Genomic DNA, 25221 nt, shown 5'->3' on the forward strand with positions numbered 1-25221 from the left:
TTCATTGAAGCCTACTCGTGACAATAAGCGATTTTCATTTTCTTCATAGCTAAAACTCTCCAACCCAGGCAACATTCTGGTAAATCTCCTGTGCACCCATACCTCTCTGATACTGTACATGCCATGTGATTGAACCTAAAGTCAGAAATGTAAACAATTTAAAACCTGTAAATGCAACACCCATTGTGGAGTTTTGCATACCATCATCGAAAGCGTCACCATTATAAAGTTTAATCCCTATGCTATGATGTTTGACAAAAAATTCTACCGCATCAGTTGCTCTCTCTGAAAACTCCTCCCAACCAATTTTACTGGCAATCAAGTACTTTGCTATGACTGCCTCATTCACAATTCGCTTAAAAAATAACAAATGCCCATTTTTTTTGGGTTGGGGGGGGGGGGGGGGGGAACACGTGCAATGGGTGGGTGGAGTCGCTGGGGAGGGTAACCCAAGTTGACTGAAGACGAGATTGCATCGAGGACACAGCGGAGACTTGACCATTCTGCAAAGGACATCTTCGGGGGTTGGTTTTCGTTCCTAATGTTTTACCTGGGGGAGGGGAGTGCGGATTGTACTTTTTGGCTGGGTTTGAAATGACGTTTCGTTTCTCTTGATGCATTTATTTTTGCAAACTCGAGACGTTGCGTTTAAAATTACTTGAACGCACAGAGCTGTTTCCCAGTAGATTTGGCTGTACTGGAAGGATTTGTTGACGCAGTGGGGCTGGATCCGCCAGTGACCTCTTGTGGGTCGCGATCACTCCTTAACCCTTAAAACATTGATCGGAGTGGCTCGATCTTTTTATTTACACCTGCAAACTTTCAGACTGAATGATGCCATTCTGTTTGAAAGATGAGCCTTGATTTTTGATTTTAAGTAAGAGGGAAACCATTGCAACGTGTAGCAGAGTAACAATCCGCAAAGTTGGCACAGATCGGAATTTGGTTGGTTTGGGGGGGGGGGGGGTGGTAATATTTGCAGATTTTTAGATGTAGGGCAGGAGCTGCAAGAATGTTGAAGACCACATTTCTGAATTTGTGGGGTGGATCCAGATTGCATTTTGATTTGTTTTTAAAAGTATGGTCTCATGACCCTCATTGAATTTTTTTGCAAATCCGAGATGGTGCATTAATTAACAACACTCCCCTCTACCGTTATTGTCCTTTTGCAACTGGTTTGCAACGGCAGCTGGAATAATTGCTCCACGCTTGGAGAGACCGTTTCTTTTTTTTGGTTGCAGTTTGTTAGGAATTAAAGTTGACATTTTTGGAGCTGTGAATTTTATAATGGTTTTGATGATGGTTTTCAATAACCAAAGCTGCAGGTGCAGACAGACCGCATAGTAGGGAGAAAGGGATACAGGTAATTTGCAAGATGGGCTTCTCTGTTATTCCCCTGAAAGGATATTATGTGCATGATTTTCTCTTTCTCCTTCCTTCATGGCATGAAGAGATCTGACTGTTCTGAGCCAGTACATCTTAGCAACAGTGGACAAGAGGTGTGCTGATGTGGTTCATAATAATCTTTATTGTCACAAGTAGACTTGCTCTGAAAAGCCCCTAGTCGCCACATTTCAGCACTTGTTCAAGTACATGGAGGGAGAATTCAGAATGTCCAAATTGCCTAACAGTACGTCTTTCGGGGCTTGTGGGAAGAAACCGAAGCACCCGGAGGAAACCCACGCAGACACGGAGATGGTGTAGATCCGCACAGACGGTGAACCAAGCCGGGAATCGAACCTGGGACCCTGGTGCTGTGAAGCAACTGTGCTAACCAGATGCTACCTGTTCTCTTTTCCCCCCCCCCCCCCCAATCAATTGTACTTGGTGATGCACAATCAATGGACACGAAACGTAGATGAGATCCAAACAATAGGCTTTAATGCACAAGATGTGTGCCCGGCAGCAGACGTACAGAAGAAAGGCCGACTGCCGGGAAGCACGGGTTCTTATAACCCACCTTGTAGGCGGAGCTACCTACCTCAGCCAATTGGCTGAGTGGCACATGACTTACCCGGGCCAATGGGCAGCGAGTCCTCTGCACCAATAGCAGGTCACTTCCAAGGTACTGTAATACCCCTAGTCATACTACCACATTTGGCCAATGGGCAAAAGCAGAATCTTTTAACATTTGAACAACTTGCAGACAGTCATGTTCCACTGTCACTTTCACTTGATCAGTTTTTCACCCATCCCCCACCAGCAGATTTCCTGTCTCTTTTAGTGGTCTTCCCCAGGATGTAATCTGGCAATGCTTGTTGATCAAGGACACAGTCTAATTTAGACAGATTTGAGAACCACTAGCGGTGGGCATAAATCACCCTGCCACAATCTGGACAGGAAGTAAGATTGAAGAGAGGAGGGGCAGCACAGTTGCGCAATGGTTAGCACTGCTGGCTCATGGTGCTGAGGACCCTGGTTCGATCCTGGCCCGGGGTCGATGTTCGTATGGAGTTTACACATTCTCCGTGTCTGGGTGGGTCTCGACCACACTACCCAAAAAGACGAGCAGAGTAGGTGAATCGGCCACACTAAATTGCCCCTTCAGAAAATTAGGTACTCTAAATTCATTTTGAACGAGAGGATTATGGCTTTTTTCTCTGCACTCACACCTCAATGTCCCAGGGAAACTTTTCATCCTTTGGGTATTCCTGGTCAGAAAACTGATTGAAATCTATTATGCTGAATTTCAATTTGTTTTTACTACATTTTCATTCTTTGAACAGGATTAAGTAAGTATAGGGTACTCGAGGCTGCTGGGCATTTCCAATGGAAATCAGCCCTTGAGGAGACTGGCTTGAAATTGTAACTTTTTTCAGGTCTTTGTTAAAAGTTTCCCCACATGCTGTCCTTGAGGTGAATGTGGCTATTGCTGTGTGGGAAATCGAGGGTTATTGGGATAAGGGTGGGGAAAATGGAGTTGAGGATTAATATCAGATCTGTCATGATCTCAATAAATGACAGAGCAGACATAGAAAAATACAGCACAGAGCAGGCCCTTTGGCCCACGATGTTGTGCCAAACTTTTGTCTTGGACTAAGAACAAATTAATCTACACCCCATCATTCTACCGTAATCCACTTGAAGGTCCCTAATGTTTCCGACTCAACTACTTCCACAGGCAGTGCATTCCATGCCCCCACTACTCTCTGGGTAAAGAACCTACCTCTGACATCCCCCCTCTATCTTCTACCATTCACCTAAAATTTATGTCCCCTTGTAATGGTTTGTTCCACCCAGGGAAAAAGTCTGTAACTCTGCTCTATCTATTCCCCTGATCATCTTATAAACCTCTATCAAGTCGCCCCTCATTGTTCTCCGTTCTAATGAGAAAAGGCCGAGCACCCTCAACCTTTCCTCGCAAGACCTACTCTCCATTCCAGGCAATATCCTGGTAAATCTCCTTTGCACCTTTTCCAAAGCTTCCACATCCTTCCTAAAATGAGGCGACCAGAACTGCAGACAGTTCTCCAAATGTGGCCTTACCAAGGTTTTGTACAGCTGCATCACCATCTCACGGCTCTTAAATTCAATCCCTCTGCTAATGAACGCTAGCACACCATAGACCTTCTTCATAGCTCTACCGACTTGAGTGGCAACTTTCAAAGACCTATGAACATCGAACCCAAGATCTCTCCGCTCCTCCACATTGCCAAGAACCCTACCGTTAACCCGATGTTCCGCATTCATATTTGTCCTTCCAAAATGGACAACCTCACACTTTTCAGGGTTAAACCCCATCTGCCACTTCGCAGCCCAGCTCTGCATCCTATATTTGTCTCTTTGCAGCTGACAACAGCCCTCCGCACTATCCAGAACTCCACCAATCTTCGTATTGTCTGCAAATTTACTGACCCACCCTTCAACTCCCTCATCCAAGTCATTAATGAAAATCACAAACAGCAGAGGACCCAGAACTGATCCCTGCGGTATGCCACTGGTAACTGGGCTCCAGGCTGAATATGTGCCATCCACCACCACTCAGTTCGTTATGATGGGCCAAATGGCCTATTTCTGCTCCTACATAATAAGGGCCTATGGTTTTCTCAATCATTCCCCTCCATCGATTCTTGGTTAGACAGCGTGACAAAGTCCTGCAATTGTACACCGTGAACCATCAGTTAAAATAAATTAGATCCTCAATTATTTTGTTGTCCGTTGCATGGAGGATCTGCTCACGTTACCTGATCAGCACGGTCATTCAACAAATCATTACTATTGGATGATAGAAAGAGGTAACCAGCAATTCCTTCCGCAGATAGGCCTGGATTTCAATTACAGGCGGAGATTTCTGTCTATCTTGCCCAGCTTTGGGCCAGTAATTGAAGATTGGGAGCAGGAATCCATCATACCTAATTCGTGCCCTCTTCATTCTGCCTGATGTTCCTTCATCTGTCTCATTTGGGCCAGTGGTAACATGTTTGCTTGATAATACCATGAAATAAGTTAAAACAGACATTTTGGTCACTTCCTGTTGCTATTAAAACTGGGTGATTTTTGCTTTTCTACCACTTGCCTTTCTCTGCTGTTTGACAAGGGGTTGCCATTTAACCTCTTGTCCCCTTCAGAGGGGCTCCAGTAGGTTCCCCATTCCCATTGGTGTACCTCGATAAGAGGAAGAGTAAAGGAGTTTTAATAAGGACACGGAGATTATAGTTTCTCGGCCTTTTGGCTAAGATGAGCATGAGGTTAGGTGTAATGCCTGGATCTGGTTTGTCTCTCTTGTAGAGACAATGAATTGGATTCAGTTTGAATTGTTTTTTGGAGCAGGTAAAGAGCTGGATTAGGGGTATGCCCCTGTCCACTCTGATAAAGGAATAAAAGAAATACGGACACGGGGAGTCCACACCAAGCAAAATAAGAAACAAAGTTTTATTTACAAAAACGATATGTACACTACCCGGTAGATCCCTCTCTGTCGGTGCCTTACTGGCCAAACTTGTACACATAGGTTAATTCAGATACCCTCCCCCTAACAAGGGAGCTGGTATTCCGCAAGGAGTACAGAGGAGACAAACATTCCCATCCTGTAGATCCGTGCGGGATATTACACCTCCGCCACTCCCTCTCTCTCTCTCCCCCCGCAAAAAGTCGATGGCCGATGAGACGAGGAGGAGCAGGCAGAGGATGTCGAAGTCTCTACAGCTCCGGTAAGTCATCATGGAGAAGATGCGACAGATCAGCTGGCGTATACCTTTCCGGTGAATGTCATCTGTAGCAGGAACTTCGTAGCGGATGATTGTCAAGAGGCACCTGAACTACAGATCGCCACCCTTGGGTAGCATGGTAGCACAGTGATTAGCACAGTTGCTTCACAGCTCCAGGGTCCCAGGTTCGATTCCCGGCTTGGGTCACTGTCTGTGCGGATCTGCACGTTCTCCCCTTGTCTGCGTGGGTTTCCTCCGGGTGCTCCGGTTTCCTCCCACGGTCCAAAGATGTGCAGGTCAGGTGGACCGGCCATGCTAAATTGCCCTTAGTGTCCAAAAGAGGTTAGATGGTGTTACTGGGTTATGGGCATAAAGTGAAGGTGCGGGCTTAAGTAGGGCAATCTTTCCCTGGGCTGGTGCAGACTCGATAGGCCGAATGGCCTCTTTTTTCACTGTAAAGTCCTATGTCCTAGACGTCAGTGGTCTGCGTCTCCATTTTAGAGTCGGAAGACACAACGTCAGGCATGTCAGCATCAGGAGAGACTGGAGGCGTCACAGCAGGCTGTTTCAGCAATGGAGCCGATGACCGGTTTCGTCCGAGGTACTTCACAAGGGAGCAACTCTCTGTGAGCGAATGCGATCCAGGTGTCGTCTCATTAGTTGCTCCTAGACCTGACTGGCCCCGTCTGACAGACAACAATCGCAGTGAACCAGTGAGGACCATCATTGAAGTTACAAACAAACACTGCGTTGCTAGGTGCAAAGCATCGAAGAGGCCGACGTCGAACTGGGAATCACCTTTGTAAATTTTGGTTAGGGCGCACCTTTGCACCAATATCCGGTAGAATCAAACGTATATGACCCTTTAACATCTCAGCGGGTGCTACCCCAGTTACTGCGTCAGCGTGGTCCTGGACGAGAGTACAAATCTTGCCAGTCTTGTGCCCACCGAGCCAGACGTCTGTTTCTTGAGCCACTGTGCATCCGTCTGCACGACCCTCTTCCAAACCATTTGAAGGCAGATGATATGGGGCAGTGCGGACATGGCAAATTCTATTGCATTTCGCGAAAGCGGCAAATTCTTCGCTTGTGAAAGCGGTAAATTCTTCGTTTATGAAAGAGGCCCTTTTATCGGTCACGAGGACCTCCGGGATCCCGTGGGAAGAAAAAGAAATGCATAATCACCCAGGAGGTGATCAACGCCATTTGGTGGAACTTCAGGCACTTTGAGTGGATATCCACCAGGATGAAAAACGTTGAACCCAAGAGGGAACTGAGGAATCCATGTGTACGTGGGCCCAATGGGCTCCCCGGCTACTCCCAAGGGAGCAGGGTTGCCGAGGTGGACAGCTTCTGCCGCACTTGACAGATGGAGCACTGCTGGGCCAACCTCTCGATATCCATGTCCAAACCCGGCCACCAGACCTAGCATCCCGTCAGCATCTTCATTTTGGACACTCTGGGATGTCCATGGTGAAGGTTCTTCAACACGATTTTCTGGCCCCCCCTTGGGACAACAACCCTCGTGCCCCACTGGAGGATACCGTGTTCCAAGTCAGTTCTGACAATTTGGAGGGGAAAGCCTTCACCTCGCCTGGTAGTTGTCGTTGCTACGCACATATAGCACCAGATGTCGCACCTTGGCAAGTACAGGGTTGGTTTGCGTCCAGTCACAAACGCACGAGGCAGTGATGGGCAAGAAGTCAGAGATATTCAGGACAGCAATTACTTTGTCTGCCATGGGGTTGTTTGCAGAGTCGATCTGCAGGAGAAGACAGCTCAGCACATCAGCATGTGCAATCTGGGTCCCTTGTTGGTGCTTGAAAGAGTATTTGTAATCAGCCAATAACAAAGCCCAGTGCTGGATCCTCGCAGGCAATATTGGCGGATCACCTTACCTTCACGGATGAGGCCTAAATATGGCTTGTGATCTGTGACAGTACAAAATGGCAGCCAGAGACCGATTGATGAAAACTGCCGTACACCCAATATGACCGCCAGACCATCTTTTTCGAGCTGGGCATATTTTCTCTCGGCTGCAGCCAGCGTCCGGAAGACAAAAATGGTCATGGCAGTCGCTTATCTAATGCGACAGAACGCCCCAATGCCGTTCAACGAAGCATCGCACGTGACGCACAATGGTTTGGAAGTGTCATGTGTCACCACTCCCGAAGAGGACAATCACTGCTTCACCTTTTTAAATGCCACATCCTGGGCTTGGCTACAAACCCAAGGCTGGTGTTTCTTCAATTGGAGGGGGAGGCTAGGACGGGAGACAAATTTTGAATAAATCGCCCCTTGTAATGAACTTGTACATGAAAAGTGTGAAGTTCCATCGCGTCTCGTGGAGCGGGGGCCATTTTGATCGCTCGCACCTTCTCGGCGACTGGGTGCAGGCTGTCACTGTCCGCCCGATATCCGAAATACACCACTACTTTTGTGTTATACACGCACTTTGCGTAGCGCAGGTGGATCCCATATTCGGAAAACCACTTCGCCTCTGCCTCAAAATTCTATAAGTGTTTTTGTTCTGTGGCCCCTAACACACTATCCAAGTAAACCGCAGCGTGTGGCAAACCATGCAGGATGTTTGCTATGACGTGCTGGAACACTGCGCACGCTGACGATATTCTGGATGGGGGCCGGGTAATACTCATAGAGTCCCTTGTGCGTATTAATTGTGACGTACTTCCGGGAGGATTTATCGAGCTACAGCTGTAGATAAGTGTTGCTCAAGTCCAATTTTGTGAATGCCACCAGCCAATATTACAAATCCTCGCTGTGTGGTAAAGGGTAACAGATGTTCACTACCTGGGCCACCGCTCCATCAGCAAAGCACACAGGCCGAATGATGCCTACTCTTTCTAAATGCCAACGTTCGGACTCTACCTTCTCCACTATAGCATAGGGAACTGGGTGAGCACGAAAATATCGGAGCTGGGCATCCGAGGTCCATCTGGATTTTGGCCACAGCCCCTTTAATGGTACCCAAACCAGGCTGTAAAACCTCCAGGAATTTGCTCTGCACCGCACACAGAACGGCAGATCCCACTTGGAGGATATATTGCCAATCCAACTGCAGTTGGTATAGCCACTCGTGACCCAACAGGCTAGGACCGCTTCCTTGCACAGCAATGAGGGGGAAACGCACCGATTGGCACCCATAACGCACCAGACTGAGGGTGGACCCCATGATATTTAGTTGTTGCCCTGTATAACTGGCCAAACGAGCCACTGTGTCAGCCAAAGACAAAGTATGCACTCATTGTTTGATCATATCAAAGTGTTCTGCGCACTTAGAATGTTAAAATTATAAATGCCTCAATAAAATGTTTCCTAATAAAGAAGTGTTCTGTGCCACCACAGAAAAGGCCGCTCGTCTATCCAGCTCCATTTGGAACATGTGACCATTCACTTGCCTCGGAACATGAATAGGGTGAATAGCTGCCAAACAGTTCACTGCATGTCATCCTCTGTCTCTTCTGGGTCATTCGGATGCAAGGCCCAGCCCCAGGGTTAACAGATACCTTGGCCGGGGCAGCTGGAGCTTTGGCGCTCCTGCTGGCTGCGGGGACGCTTGGGCCGACGTCCACACATGGGCCAGAATCGCCATCAGCCATGTCGGGTGGCATTGCACATCTTGGCGGCTGGCTCTTTGTCCAGAATCGCAGCGGCGTTCGGTCCAGGTTGCAGGGATATCACGTTAGGAGCGATGCCCCAAGATGTTCACCTCCATCCCTGGTAACTCTTGGATGCCACGTTCCGTGCTTTCTTGGAATAGGGAAATCTGTAATACCTGCTGAAAAGTTAGGGAGACTTCGCTCAAAAGCTTTTTCTGAGTTTCCATATTATTGATATTACAGACCAAGCGATTGCCGAGCGTATCGGACAAAATAGTTCCATACTCTCAATACTCAGCTATATTCCTTCGCCGAGATACAAACTCTGTGATGGACCCTCGGAAGGACCTCTCCGCCGTATTAAACCGATATCTTTAAACAATTATCGACGGGGTTGGATTGACGTGATGCGCCACAAGTGTCACAAGCTGGTCGAATGATTGCACATCCGGTGTCACCGGGTATGTGAGACTCCAGATCACCCCGAATGTATGCGATCCACAGGTCGTCAATAGTATGACTGTCTGGCACTCGTTCTCCATGATATTGTTGACTCGGAAAGAAAAAAACATTAGTTCAGCATATTGGTTCTTGTCTTCAACACCAGCGCCAAATGCACATCATGTGATCTAGTCTTGGTTCCCTTGGGGCATGTGAGCAGAACACCGCACACACAGCTCTGCTGGTGATACCTTCACGATTTCTGTCCATGTATTTATGTTCACATGTGCCTGGACTAAATAAATGAACGTACAAAGAATGATCGGTGTCTAAATATTTTCAAAACATGACATTGTGTTCAGCGTTGGTCAAACAGCGTGGCAGCAAGATTACGTGCGGGTATAACATGCCGAACTGCCTTAGATCATGCAACATGGTACGAGACGATGGTCAAAGCTTTGGCCAGACAGTACTGAAGCTGCAATGTCAGAGAGTGTTTAAATCACAGCATGGTGGACGGTACAGAAAAGTTTGGAAGACACGGTGATCAAATAAAGAGCTGACAAGTGTGAGTGGGACAATGTTTAAAGGGACTAAGACCGGGATACATCAGTCAGGAAATGTGTGACCAGGATGTGGACCGAGTGAACAGCGAGACCAAAAAACACGCACTAAACCATCGTAACATTGGACCAGAGATTAAAACTTGTGGCTTTGGGGTTGCTGAACAATAAATGAATAAAACAAGAAGGAAAGTCAGAGGGATATTGTCCAAATGTCCACAAAATTCCACAGTTTGAATTGGGATGCAGCTGACCTACCACCCGGATTTAAATGTTTCAACACTGTACAAAGCTATGCAGCAGAATTCTCTGTCGGTGCGATCCATCTCCCGTCGAAGAGCTACACAAAGATGGATGCAAGTAAGAAACAACCCTCGCCGGTCACCGAAACTTACAGGTCCAAAATATAATCCCAATTGTTGTAACGCACTTAGTAGAACACCTAAACCTTGAGCTATGGGTCAGGGTTTAGAGAATCCCAAAGTGTACCATGGAGTTCACCTGACCCACAACTTTTAATAGATTGTGGTATGGGGAGCACACGGCTCACTCTACAGGTATGGTACAGCAGAAAATGGACCAGTGGTTTTTAAAACAAAACAATGTTTATTCTATGAACTCAAGTTAACCTTTTTAAAACAGTGAACATTTTAGCAACCATTAATTCAAATACACCCCGCAAAGAATACAACACTACATAACCTGTATGTTGTCCTTTTAACATCCAAAAGACTTAACAAACCTTCAAACAGGAGCACATTAGATTTATATTCAATACTGAGACCTTTTTACAATTCTGAGTTCACCCAAATGATCCATAGATAGTCTTTTGATGGCAGAGATCACAGCAGTGCAGCTTACTTTTAACTTCAGATTAAGCTCACTGAAAAACACACACACCCAAGCTTTCTCAAACTGAAACTAAAAACAGCAGAAGTAGAGCTCAGCTCCACCCACACTGTGACATCATTCCAGGAGCAGCTCCATTTCTTAAAGGTACATTTGTTAAACACCCATTTCTTAAAGGGTACTCTCACGTGACACTCGCAAGGCATGTGGAAAGTGTGGCCTTCCGCATGCACCAAGGAGCTGTAAACAAAAGCAAGTGCCAATGTACTACCCCTGCGGATTCTAAAAGACATGTCCGCAGGCATGGAAGGCCAGGCCAAAATCCACTATTGCGCAACTTTCAGTGTACCAATTAATCACCGATTCACAGCGATCAGGGCCCTCTGTAAAGGCCCCACCACCGGCATTGGGCTTCATTGTCTCTCTTCCCCCCCCCCCCCCCAAACCATCTTCACTGATATCGGGGCTTCATTCACACCACCCCCCCCCCCCCCATCACCACCACCATCCTTGCAGGCAGCAACTCCAATCCCCAAAGATCACTGGCTTTGGGGACCTCCGAAGGGTTTCCTTTCAGCCTCTCTGCTCCCCCCACCTTCTCACGAGCACCAGGGCTCCCTAATCGCCGGCATCAGCTGTCTCCGCCCCTCCTCCCACCCCATCCCTAGGTGAGTGACACCCCGCTATGGGGTCACCAGATTCCCCTCCCATGCCCATCCCATAATGCTCCTCCTTTCAGCACCCCCCACCATGCCCCCTTTCAGGCTCTGCCCCTTGGCAGTACTGACCTCTGATACCCTGGCAGTACCAACCTAGCAGTACCAGATTGGCACTATGGCACTGCCCTGACATGCCCCCGACCACCTCGGGGGGCTACAATGTCCTCAGAGCCTCTCCCCGGCATGGCCATCATGTCTGGTCCCCAGTGGTGGAGACCAGTAGTGATTCCCGCCAGCCTCGCGCTGCGCCGGCAGGTGGGAGAGCACCAGGAGTCATAAGACCACAAGACATAGCAGAATTAGACCACTCGGCCCATCAAATCTGATCCGCCATTCAATCATGGCTGATATTTTTGTCATCCCCATTCTCTTGCCTTCTCCCCATAACCCCTGATCCCCTTATTAATCAAGAACCTATCTATCTCTGTCTTAAAGACACTCAGTGATTTGGCCTCCACAGCCTTCTGCGGCAAAGTGTTCCACAGAGTCACCAACCTCTGGCTGAAGAAATTCCCCCTCTTCTCTGTCCTAAAGGATTGTCCCTTTAGTCTGAGATGGTGTCCTCTGGTTCTAGTTTTTCCTACAAGTGGAAACATCCTCTCCACGTCCACTCTATCCAGGCCTCGCAGAATCCTGTAAGTTTCAAGAAGGACCCCCCTCATCCTTCCAAACTCCAACGAGTACAGACCCAGAGTCCCCATCCGTTCCTCATACGACAAGCTCTTCATTCCAGGGATTATTCTTGTGAACCTCCTCTGGACCCTTTCCAAGGCCAGCACATCCTTCCTTAGATAGTCCGGCTTCAAACAACCCCAGCATTATGATTTAAACATGCTAATCTGGCTCTGGCCCAGCGAGAGCGTGAACCAGATTACATCAGCTGCGCGGGCCGGGACCATCGCGCGCTGTTCGGCGTCCACTGCAAATCCCATTTCGCGGCTCTCCCGCTATTCTCACCTACAGGGATTTACGCCGGGCACAAACGGGCCAGAGAATCGCCCCTATTGATTTTTGGGAAGAATGAAAAATAAATTTGAAGGATCTCACTGTCTCCCATACTTGGAAATGTTTTCTCAATTAACCCTTTATAGAACATAGAACAGTACAGCACAGAACAGGCCCTTCGGCCCTCAATGTTGTGCCAAGCCATGATCACCCTACTCAAACCCACGTATCCACCCTATACCCGTAACCCAACAACCCCCCCCTTAACCTTACATTTATTAGGACACTACGGGCAATTTAGCATGGCCAATCCACCTAACCCGCACATCTTTGGACTGTGGGAGGAAACCGGAGCACCCGGAGGAAACCCACGCACACACGGGGAGGACGTGCAGACTCCACACAGTGACCCAGCCGGGAATCGAACCTGGGACCCTGGAGCTGTGAAGCATTTATGCTAACCACCATGCTACCCTGCTGCCCCTAATTATATGTAGAGATTATATTTCTTTTATAGGAATTGTACATATCCTGACTCGCCTCCTCTCTTGATTTCTTTGAATAAAATAAGGAGGAAGGTCAAAGGGATATTGTCCAAATGTCCACAAAATTCCCCAGTTCATTTTCTTAGTAAAATAGACATAACACCGTTTGGCTGCTAGAATGTGGTTGGTAATTGCCTGTGTAATACAGGCACAGCTATGAAATAAAAAACAATATCTTGAGACAATGTTTATATAAAATATAGATAATCTGATATCACTAATATTTCAATGTCGTTCATACCATTTTCAGAGTTTGACATGAAAGTACATATTTGTCAGGATTTTGCTGCTAACAACATTTGTTAACACCAGGTGGTGCTGTTCAGTCTTGGGACTGATTACCGGTCAGAATGGAGACTAGTCATCCTGTGCGATACGAGCTGATAGCCGAGATTGGAGAAGGAGCTTATGGAAAAGTGTACAAAGCAAGAGACCTGGAAAATAATGGGAGGTTTGTGGCACTGAAAAGAATTGAGATTCCCAGAACACAAGAAGGCATCCCTTTCATAGTAATTCGGGAGGTGGCCTGGTTAAAACAGTTAGAAGTCTTTGACCATCCAAATGTCATCAGGTGAGGTTACTCATGCATTCAATCCGATGAGGTTTTGCTCCTGTGTATTCCCCCCCCCCCCCACCAAAGTGTTTATCCTTTATTCAGAGTTTTTGATCAGTGAGATTGGGCAAGCAAGCTTGAGATCAGCCATACACTAGAATATAGGATATAATTTACAGTGCAGAAGGAGGCCATTGGCCCATCGAGTCTGCACCGGCCCTTGGAAAGAGCACCCTATTATTTTTTTAAAAATAAATTTAGAGTGCCCAATTATTTTTTCCAATTAAGGGGCAATTTAGCATGTCCAATCCGCCTACCCTGCACATCTTTTTGGGTTCTGGGGTTGAGACCCACGTAGCCAAAGAGATAATGTGTAAACTCCATATGGACGGTGAGCTAGGGCCGGGATTGAACCCGGGTCCTCGGCGCTGTGAGCAGCAGTGCTAACCACTGCACCACCGTGCCGCCCCTAAGAGCACCCGACTTAAGCCCAAACCTCCACCCCATCCCAGTAACCGCCCCCTAACCTTTTTGGACACTAAGGGCAATTTAGCATGTCTGTTGTCAACCCATCTGGAGTTATTTTTGAGAAGAGAGGAGAGGGCCTTCAACTGATTTATAGAATCCTTAACAGTGCAGAAGGAGGCCATTAGGCCCATCGAGTCTGCACCAACCATCCAAAAGAGCAGCCTACCGAGAAGCGCACCTTGCCCAATCCGCCCTATCCCGTAACCTAACCTGCACATCCCTGGCCACTGAGGGGCAATTTAGAATGGTCAATCCACCTAACCTGCGCATCTTTTTGGACTGTGGGAGGAAACTGGAGCACCCGGAGGAAACCCACGCAGAGACGGGGAGAACGTACAAACTCCATACAGACAGTGACGGCTGGAATCGAACCCGGGTATCTGGTGCTGTGAGGCAGCAATGCTTAACCACTCTGCCGCCCACATTTGTAATGTTTCCTGCATATAATTTAGCAGAGACAAGTGCAACTCAATCTTTGAAGAAGGATGAGGGCCATGGATTCGTAAAAGGATAAACATCTTCAAAGAAACCAACATCACAGTAGTAAATATGGGTGGGATTTTATGGCCATGTCGCGGTGGGGTCAGGGCTAAAAAATGCGGTGCTTAAATGTCCTTTGACTTTGCCGGGACTGGAACGGCCGGGGGGGGGGGGGGGGGTGCTGTAAAATTCCATCCTTTGCCTCTGATTTGCATATGAGTTTAATAGTATGTGGAAAAGTTCATGATTTGAAAACCCAAGTTCGTTGTCTGGATTTTTATTTTAGAATTGAAGGGGAGGATCTCTCCTGAAATTATAGAAACCTATTCGTTTTGCTGAAAAATCGCTAAAATTTGAGACCTCAGCTCTTACCCCTCACTTAATCTTTCATGCAATGTCCAGCCCAGCAAGGGGGAAAATTGATCTGCTCTCTGGACTAATCCACTGTTTGTCTTCAAAGCATTGACAGAGGTTATGCAACAATGGCTTGAAAGTAGCAGTTCTTCCATATTTTTGTTCATCCCGATGGAATGGTCAACCTGAGTTTCAGTCATAAACTGTGGATCCACACCTGTACCGCCACACCTCCGCACAATGATTATTCAGCTACCAATCACTGACAGTGTTAAAATGTCAGTTCTCCACTAGTTACTCATTTTCAAGTGTTACCAGATGAAGCCCAATGATGTACTTGTTCTGCAGAGTACTGCTAGTTATCCAGTTCATCAAGTTGCTATTGTATTTACTTAGTCCAGAGTATGACATTATCATAAACCGTTTCAAATTACTACAGCCTATTCCATTCATCGTGAACAAGTTTTTTTTTTCTGCAAGCTTTATGACTTTTACTGAAACAAACAAACGAGAAAGAACATAGATTAAAACATTTTTTTCCGGAAACTTATACCTTAAACTACAAAACAAAACTTTCCCCTTTCCAAAACTCCCATTCCTGATTATACTTCACTCTTTCCTGGAAGTGGACACTCCATTCTCCCAGAACCAGTTCAGAATAATTCTTTGCTCCCAGTTGTTTACTTCCATTCTTTTCCTTTGGGGGCCCTGAGCCTGAGAACTGTCTTTCACAGTGAAGGTTCTCCAGGAGATCCTCCCTCCATTTCAAGCAGCGTGAATCATCTATTCTTGTTTTAAATCCTCATGATTTGGGCCGTTTTTAAAAATAAATTTAGAGTACACAATTTTTTTTCCAATTTAGCATGGCCAATCCACCTACCCTGCATATCTTTTGGGTTGTGAGGTGAGCCCCACGCAGACACGGGGAGAATGTGCAAACCCAACATGGACAATGACCCAATGCCGCGATTGAACTCGGATCCTTGGCGCTGTGAGGCAGCAGTGCTAACCACTGCGCACTGTGCCGCCCAATTTTGGTCTTTCCTAAGCACAGGGTCCCACCCAGATTCGTGAAAGAATGCAGTGGCCTGCCAAGTTTCTCCGCCCACTCCTTCGCCCCTTTCATTGCGAACATGTTTTGCAAACTTTGTACTAATAGACAAGTTTCATGGATTCTCAGGGAGACATATTAACCTCCTCGACTTGAACTCATTGCAGTCACAGGAAACAAAGTTTTGCTATCTAAAAGGAAATGGATGACATTATTCCTTCTTAAACTTGAAGTGTTACCCTGCGCCTGTTGCCAGTAATCGGCAGTTTATGAATAAACACCCTACGTCAGTGGTTTTTCTGCCATCTGATCCAAAAAAATGGGAAAACGTTTACATGGGTGCATTTTAACAGTTCAGAATAACTGCTGTTGGTCTTTGGCAGCACTTGACCCAGTTATAACAGAATCAGTTAAACCAAGTCAAAGCAGATCATTCCGTTGTATGAGGCTTGAGTGATACCATCCCATTCATTTGGTTTGACGGTTTTGGCGATGATGGTTACAATTCACCCTGCATGACCCTGGTTTCAGCAGGTCATCAGAAGATCACAGGCTCTGTTGAACACTGAACAGAATGTTAAGCAGAAGCTAGATAAGCACATGTGGGTTAACGCAATAAAGGGTTTGCTGATAGAGTTAGAAATAAGAGTGGGAGGAAGCTCGTGTGCAGCATAAACAGTTCAGGCAAAATGGCCTGTGTTTGTCATCTGAATTCTACTTTTGGTCATTCCCCTCTAAGCCACTCACCACCCCGACTTAGAAATATATCGCCTTCACTGTCGATGGGTCAAGATTCTGGAACCCCCTCCAGAATTTGGGCCACTCATTTCCAAAATCAGGCACTTTCCTAACTTTGGTCTGTTTCTTCACAGTGACAACTTGTATTTGATGCACCTTTGACATAATAAGGCCTTTCAAAGAGTGTTATCAAACAGAATTTGACAAAATTGAACGTTGCTGCAGTGAAGACATTTTCCTCTTGTCTTTCAGGTTATTTAATGTAGATCTTGGATCTCAGACAGATCAACTAATGAAATTGACACTTGTGTTTGAACTCATTGAGCAAGATTTATCAACTTTTTTGACGAAAGTTCACAAGCCAGGGCTTCCTCATAATAAAGTGAAGGTAGGCCTGGGTATAATACACTTTGGAACAGTTTTGTCCTTGAGCTCTAATATATGTTGGAAGGCAGTGAGGAATGATTGGAAGGGCTGATTATTGTTCAAGGAAAGAAAACCTTCAAATGCCTTCCCAGGTTTAACTGACCCCAATTTGGAGGAGATCAGGGGTGGATTCTTCGTCGGCAGGATCCTCCGCTTCGCCGGCAGCGCAGTCACGCCCGCGGATTTCCTGAAGGCGTGGGGGTGCCCATAATTGGAAACCCCATTGGCCGGCTGCCAGGATGGAGGATTCCCCTGCCGGCGGGGGCGCATCGCACCGGAAGATGGGTGCGGCGGGACAGAGAATCTCTCTCTCTCTCTCTCCCCCCCCCCCCCCGCCCCGCCGATCTTTCTGAATGTGTCAGTCACAGGTGATTGTGGATTATTGCTCATAATTTGATTATTGAGTGTGCTGACTTTCCAGTGCACTTATTAGCACAAGGGTTTTGTCCTCCACGTTTTGTGAGTAGACAGATAGAACAGTACAGCACAGAACAGGCCCTTCGGCCCTCGATGTTGTGCCGAGCTATGATCACCCTACTCAAACCCACGTATCCACCCTATACCCGTAACCCAACAACCCCCCCCCCCTCCCTTAACCTTACTTTTTTTTTTAGGACACTACGGGCAATTTAGCATGGCCAATCCACCTAACCCGCACATCTTTGGACTGTGGGAGGAAACCGGAGCACCCGAAGGAAACCCACGCACACACGGGGAGGATGTGCAGACTCCGCACAGACAGTGACCCAGCCGGGAATCGAACCTGGGACCCTGGAGCTGTGAAGCATTTATGCTAACCACCATGCTACCGTGCTGCCCCTTAGGCCCAACAAATCTACATGACTTGAAAGATCGCGGAATTTGTGCGAGTTCTCTGCAAAAATGTAATGTACGTACGCCCAGCAAACTGCAACCAAACAGACCTCCATCTGCAAAGTTGGCCACTCACCCAACTCCCAAATGTGTGTTTCCCTCCTGACTGTACTTGTGAAGGAAGGGATGTAAGGGGAGGTTGGGGGAGTGATGGGCTCATGGTTCCCAGATGTTTAGGTGCACTAGCAGCTGACTGAGGTCAGTGCAGATCAGTTGTCCAGCACGGTAGCACAGTGGTTAACACGGTTGCTTCACAGCGCCAGGGACCCAGGTTCGATTCCCGGCTTGGATCACTGTCTGTGTGGAGTCTGCACGTTCCCGTCTGTGTCACAGTAACTTCATTGCAGTGAACCTACTTGTGACAGTAAAGATTATTATTATGATTATTATCTGGGGTTGCTGCAGGGAGCAGAGGGTGAGGACCAGAGATAGGAGCCCCAAAGAGTGAAGCAGACAGGGTGAGGCTGCAGTCCAGTCACAGGAAGCCTGTTCGGAAGGCAGGCCTCGACTGACGTGTCCGTCAGGAGATGTTTGAAGGGCTGTACCCTATTCACTTCCCAGGGGGTGCCATCGGACAACGCCACGGCGTACTGCGAGGTGGCCTGAAGCCTCGGTTCAGGTGCTGCAGAGCCTTCACTGTTGATATAATGATGAGGCCCTCCAGACTGCCTGTCTGACTGCCTTCCAGACATCCCTGGGAGATGTGCGGTCACATAAATTGAAGAACAACTTTCGGCAGGTTACTGACACTTAGTACCAGAGCTGGAGAGCTCTTCAAATTTGGAATGTTTCGGTGGAACAAAGGCAGATGGCACCAAATATCTTTAGAATTTTTCTGAAACGCTTGGTGTAGCCGGCGTGCGTGTGGCTGTGAAGATTATCCCTTCAGGATCTGAAAAGGGCTACCTTCCCTTTGTTGCCTGGCGATTTGTCACTCTCAGTTTCACGCCTGGCGTGCGAATGAGCAGCACAATGGAAGCCTACCACAGCTCATCTTGGTAAAACCAATCACTGTGTGCAGACTGGAGGATGGTACCCCGGTGGAAGGAGGTTTAATCAGTGCCAAGGCCTACCCCAGTCCTGCTGTAGCTGACGGTGCCATTTTGAAACGATCAAGTCCATGCTCTGAAAAGTTCACGGTAGCCAGGCTTCGGTTTGTGGCTTTGTGAAAGGGAAATCAGGATGAATCAATTTATTGGAGTTCTTTGAAGAACATATGCTGTGGATAAAGGAAAACCAGTGGATGTACTGTACTCACATTTTCAAAAGGCATTAGATAAAGTGCTGCACAACAGACTTCTGAGAAAATTTAGATCTAATGGAATAAAAAGAAGGGTCGTCGGAACACAGATATGAAATTGGTTGAGTGGGAGGAAACAGAGCAGTGGTTAATGGTTATCTTTTCAACACTGGAGGAGGATATATAGTGGAGTTGCCCAGGGATCAGTTTTAAGACTCTTGTTCTTCCTGAAATACATTAATGACCTGGACCTTGGAGCACAATTTCAAAATTTGAAAACAAAACAAAACATGGAAGTGTAGTGAACCACGAGAGCGATAGTGCAGAACTTCAAAAACCCAGCTTGGTGGAATGGGCAAAAGAAGTGTGGTGATTCATTTCATTGGAAAGATAGGGCAGCACGGTGGTACCGTGGTTGCACTGCTGCCTCACAGTGTCAGGGACCCGGTTTCAATTCTGGCCTTGGGTGACTATTTGTGTTCAGTTTGCACATTCTCCATGTGTCTGCATGGGTTTCCTCCGGGTGCTCTGGTTTCCTCCCACAGTCCAAAGATGTGCAGGTTAGGTGGATTGGCCATGTTAAATTGCCCCTCAAGTGTCCAAAGATCTGTAGGTCAGGTGGGGTCGTGGGGATAGGGCGGGAGCTTGGTCCTATGTAACGTCCTCTATTAGAGGGTTGGTGCATGGGTTGATGGCATCCTTGTGCACTGTAGTGACTCAATGGAAAGATCACGGAGAAAGAATATAAAGTAATGGGGACAACTCTAAAGAGAACATGAGAGCAGAAGGACATGGGTGTACATGTACATAAATCATTGAGGGTGACAGGATGAATTCGGAGCAGGGTGAATAAAGGATATGGCACCCGAGGCTTTCTCAATAGGGGCATAGGATAGAAGAGCAAGGGAGTTAACTTTGTTTAAAACACTGGTTGAACCTTGGATTGGAGTATTGCATCCACTGGGATTATTCTTTAGTAAACCGTGAAGGCATTAGTAAAGGTGCAGAAGAGATTCACAAGAATGGTTCCTGGGATGAGGAACTTCAGTTAAGAAGATAGATTGCAGGCGTTGGGACCATTTTCCTTGGAAGGAGAAGATTAAAGGAGATTTGATAGGGATATTCAAATCATGAGCAACCGAGCAGATTGGAAGAAACCATTCCCATTGGTGGAAGTATCGAGTACCAGAGGGCACAGATTGAAGGCAAATGACAAAAGAAACATCAGCGACATGAGGAAACACTTTTTCACGCAGCGAGTAGTTCGGATCTGGAATGCGCCCCCTCAGAATAATGTGGAGGCAGGATCAATCGAGGCATTTAATTGGACATTTCTCTGAAGAGGAAGGATGGACAGGGAGAACAAGGGTATGTGGCACTGGGTGGATTTCTCCATCAAAGGGTCAATGCAGACACATTGAGCGGTTTTTACCGGCTCTTCACATCGGCGGGAAATTCCGGTCCCACATCGTCACACTGGCCTCCGGGTGACGAGGGGTGCTGTCAACGGGAAATCCCGTTGACAACGGCGGGGTCAGTAGATCCCGCTGGCGGACCGCCTCCGCCGGCAAAAAACACTCCGCGGGGTGGTCAGTAAATCGTGCCTAAAGTGTTGAAAGACCTCCTTCTGTGCTATCACCATTCTATAATTCTATATTAAGAAGTTACATTTTCTCATGTGGCATGACCCACACTTTCTCACGTTAGATGTGGATGAAAGATCAGTGGAAAATAGCTGGTCCCTGGGAGAGAAGCTGGGTAGTCTGGAACTCTATTTCAGGCAAGGTACGTGACAAGCACCTAGTAATGTGCAGCTGACGTCATGAGATCAGATTGGGATGGTGGCCGTGACTGAACTCCACAAATAGACAGGCGGTGGTGTTTTCCACCACCCACCCCGTGAGGTATTTGTGGAGGCCCTGCCGCCGTCAATGGCTTTTCCCGTTGCTTGCACTCTCCACCGCCAGGGAGCCCGTGTCCAGGGGATATGGGGGTGTTGCCATTGTCAGGACCAGAGATCCCATCAACGGGAAGGGCAAAATAATTTTGGATTTTGGGTTCTTGTTTCCCATTGAAGTATTTAACTCTTGCCATCCCGAATTCCAAACGGCGCATAATTAGCGACACCGCACCTGTACCGATGTGTGACAATGTAGCAATGTTCTGTCCAGTAAATGCGGTGAAGCTGTACAGTAACTTTCTTTCAAACAACCTCACTTTATAGTTCTGTCTTTAACCGTTTTATCATTATATATTTAGGACATAATGGTACAACTATTTAGAGGCTTGGATTTTCTCCATTCAAACCGTGTGGTGCATCGAGATTTGAAGCCACAAAACATCCTGGTTTCAAACAGCGGCCAGGTGAAGCTCGCTGACTTCGGTCTGGCCCGAGTGTACAGCTTCAACATGGCACTGACCCCTGTGGTAAGTTCTTAAAAGTGTATTGCTGTAATTTATGTGCTGTCACAGTGGTGGTCCCTTGGCCTTTCAGGTAGGCAGGAGCTCACGTAGGCAGGACTTTTACAATCATAAAGGTTCAAGATTGACAGCCATCTTCAATCCATGAAATGGACATATTGGACATAATGCAGTTTGTCACAGTGGGAACCATGGCGACCGGCCCACTTAATTAAAAAATCGCTACAGTGCAGAAGCCATTTGGCCCATCGAGTCTGTACTGATCCTCTGAAAGAGCACCCCCAACCCTGCAACCCTGTAACCCCATCTAATCGTTGGACACTAAGGGGCAATTGAGCATGGCCAATCCACCTGACCTGCACATTTTTGGACTGGGAGGAAACCAGAGCACCCGGAGGAAACCCACGCAGACACGGGGAGAAACTCCAGAAAGACAGTCATCAGAGGTCGGAATTGAACCCGGGTCCCTGGCGCTATGAGGCAGCAGTGCTAACCTGTGTGCCACCCTGCTGCCCATACTTCCTGATTAGTGAAACCCACTTCATTAAACAAGCAGAATCGTATCTTGAGGAGGTGCAACAATCCTAGTCGAAGCAAAAGAAACTCCTTGCCAGGGTGCAGTGTTAGCCAGTTTCTCGTGCTCATTAATATTGACAAGCCTTATTAATAGACATTGTGCATTAATGATCAGTTAGACTGTTTGGGGCACAGTGCTTGGAGCTGCCTTGAGGTTCTTTATTTCCTGTTAGTTCCACACCCTGGAAGTTATACTCCAGAGATTTTTTCTTTGTTCTTTGCGACAGTGTTAGATAGAAGATCTGGATCGGCGCAGGCTTGGAGGGCTGAAGGGCCTGTTCCTGTGCTGTAATTTTTCTTTGTTCTTTCTTAGATCACAAAGGCCACTGGGTGCTCAGCTGACTGGAAAAGAACTCGTTTTCAATCATTTAATTAAGTTGGAAGGCAGAAGGGACTGATACAGTTACAAGTCAGGGTGGTGTTTGGTTTGGACGGGGATTGGTCTCTGTCTATTGTTGCACGTTTTACTATGGGCGTAAAACGCGTTTATTGGAGTGTATTAACACGCCTCCGAGTTCGACGTGTGCTTAACACTGCTAGGCTCTGTTCTATGTAATTATTTAGCTCTGGAGTCGCCAGCTGCCGTATAGGCAACGTCACAAGTATTCCAAGGTCAAATTCAAAGTAATAAAGACGATACACCGATTAGTCAAGTTCAAACGATCAATATTTATTATACAGTTAATAATAAATACTCATGCACACACTAAGAGACTAAGCTACCACTAAACATAAGCAAACAGAATACTTATCTAACAGGAACAGGCAAGGTCAGAGAACGAGGCCTTCGTCCTGGTTTTGTCTGCAGCCTTCAGCAAGCGTTCTGGCACTTGGGAGTCTAGCGGGCTTGGATCGCGTAGCGAGCGTTGAACTTACGGTTTCGGCGGCTGGTGCTCAACGGCTGGAGTCAGGATACCAGGTGTCAGTCGGGGCCGGAGCACAGGTTTAACAGACCGGACAACACGAGGTCCCTATCTTTTATAGGGGTTCCGTTGTCCTTCCCTCTTCTCGGGCGGGCTCTACCTATTGGATCAATTTCTTATCGATACTGGATTAATTCCCCAATGCGAGGGGGTCTCCGTGATGGAGGGGGCGTTTCTTATGTCCTTTTGTTCGGAGGTTTCTGGTGCCTCGATGTCTGGGTCTTGATTGGAATGTGTCCATTCAGAACCAAATGTATCTATTGTGTGGGTGTTCAAGTCTGATGGCCTCATTAGCATGCAAAGCGTTTTGCCATTTGCACCTAGCTAAGGTCTCTTCACCTGAGCCCAAACTGGTTTCTGCTACTGCAGAATGCAAACTGCTCTTTGCAGACTGCTGTTCTGGCTGAACTGTCTGTTTCTCAGCAGCCTTCCATTTTAGTTTGGCTCAGTGTCCATTTTGCGTGGCCAGCGTGGCTACATTCCCTCCTTGTGATCCTCACAATCATACTATTGTGAAGGATCACCTATGTACTTTGCCTCCTTGTGTTCTGACCTCTTGCCAGTTCCTGTTCTACTCTGTTCTAAACTATGGGAAGAAGAGAAAAAAAAATTTAACTAACATTTCTACTTGGCCCTATGTCAAAGGGACATGCATTACTACAATTGGGAACCTCTACCTATCACTATTAACCTTAACCTTAACTTAAACATTTAATCACTCTAAACCTTAACCATTCACACCACAACATCACACTTCCCAACTCGGCAGTCGAGTATGGAACAATATAATACATGGCTGAATTTTATTTACAGAGTGTTGTAATCAGTGAGGGGTTGAGGGGTTTGGTGGAATCCGAAGATGGGGGATTGCACTCTATAGATGGGTGAGGTGCTGGAACGAGAGGCTCTCCTCTTCCATTTCCTCAACCTGAGGGTCTGCACTAGGATGGTGAGGATCGCGATCACCAACAGTGATTCGATTATGTAGGACATGGAGTACCACGTCATGAATTTAGTACACCAGGTCTGAACCTCGCTGATCAGAGCTGAGCACTGGGGGTTTGTTGTACTAACATTTACGGTGGGGGTTGTGGGGGAAACGTGTCTTGTTTCCACACATATACATATGACATTAAATAGTAATAAGTGGGCTTCCATCATTTTGCTGTTCTTCCTCTTTTTCTTCCTTCTTCCTCCGGTATTGACAATCCTGGCTTCGACCTCTGTCTCGTCCTTTGAAACCTTTGGGATCAAGCACAGTATCTGTCAATACACAGTTTAAGACCTTTACTTGTTAGTGCATCTGTCTTTCAAATCCCAATTGACCCTTAAAAATGACTGGCTAAGTCACACCCTGTGACTCCCCTCATTTTTTTTTCAAAAAGCGAATTTAAAGACCAGCATACACCTAACAATCCTTCCTTCTGCGAGCCGTCTCGCAGGCTTTGCTGATTTACCATCCGAATGTTTCCGGATGTAAATAGCATGTGGGATGGCGGCCGAAGGGCTACCTAACCTAAAATGAAAACAAACTTGGAAAGAAACATCCGAATGAGTTGCGTATGGGCCGCTACGGGTACGAGTTGGATGGGATCCCCGGGTAGGGCGTGCTGTGCCATACCCGAGCTTGGCTGACCAAGGGTTGGTTCTCAGACAGGGCGGGTCCTCAGTGCCGTTTGTCCACTGCCTGAGTAACCTGGAAAGAAACGGGTACGAATGTGTTGACCATGACTTGCAGCCTCTATTTCGCCGAATAGAGGGGCACCTAAAAAACCAAGGGAGCCAAGATGCTCCAACTGAGGACATCACTGAAGTTCTCAGAGATATCTGCAGATAAACTATTTGGCGTGTGGCCTTACAACTTTGGAAAGGATCTCCAATCAAACCGAAGTTCTCAAAAGTTTCGGCAGACAAGCTAACGTGTATGTGAGGTGGTCACAATCTTTTCAGCTGAAAAGAAGATGTCCATCCTCCAGCTGAACAATGTACATTCCTGAAAACAAACAAACATGAAACGAAGACAAACATACGTGCAGGTTCCATCAGAAAGGACATCGTTTCCCTCAAACGATTCCTATCTTACATCATCTGGACACCTCACTTTGATTCTGCCTCTGTGAACAGGGTCACAAAGGGGTTGCCGTGTCGGGAGTCAGACACCGTGTCGTCCTGCTCTCCCGGATCCCACACCCTTGTGTGGATCAGGCATGCTATTTTGGAGTTGTGTGA

The 25221-nt window shown here is 47.1% G+C and overlaps 1 protein-coding gene across 2 annotated transcripts in view; it reads left to right on the plus strand.

Moving 5' to 3' along the window:
• The first annotated feature begins 442 nt into the window (after nucleotides 1–442).
• The window catches only part of LOC119953887 (cyclin-dependent kinase 6-like), a 50061-nt gene continuing 25282 nt past the window's right edge, over nucleotides 443–25221 (plus strand). The window contains exons 1-4 of one of the 2 annotated variants that reach the window (XM_038778514.1): nucleotides 443–524; nucleotides 13142–13400; nucleotides 16786–16921; nucleotides 21332–21499. In XM_038778514.1, coding sequence (XP_038634442.1) covers nucleotides 13180–13400; nucleotides 16786–16921; nucleotides 21332–21499 — 525 coding nt within the window. In that variant the 5' untranslated portion in view covers nucleotides 443–524; nucleotides 13142–13179. The remainder of the gene's footprint in view (nucleotides 525–13141; nucleotides 13401–16785; nucleotides 16922–21331; nucleotides 21500–25221) is intronic. The other variant, XM_038778515.1, reaches the window with a different exon arrangement.

This window comes from Scyliorhinus canicula, chromosome 19 (assembly GCF_902713615.1).
Source record: "Scyliorhinus canicula chromosome 19, sScyCan1.1, whole genome shotgun sequence".
NCBI classification, from domain to species: domain Eukaryota; kingdom Metazoa; phylum Chordata; class Chondrichthyes; order Carcharhiniformes; family Scyliorhinidae; genus Scyliorhinus; species Scyliorhinus canicula.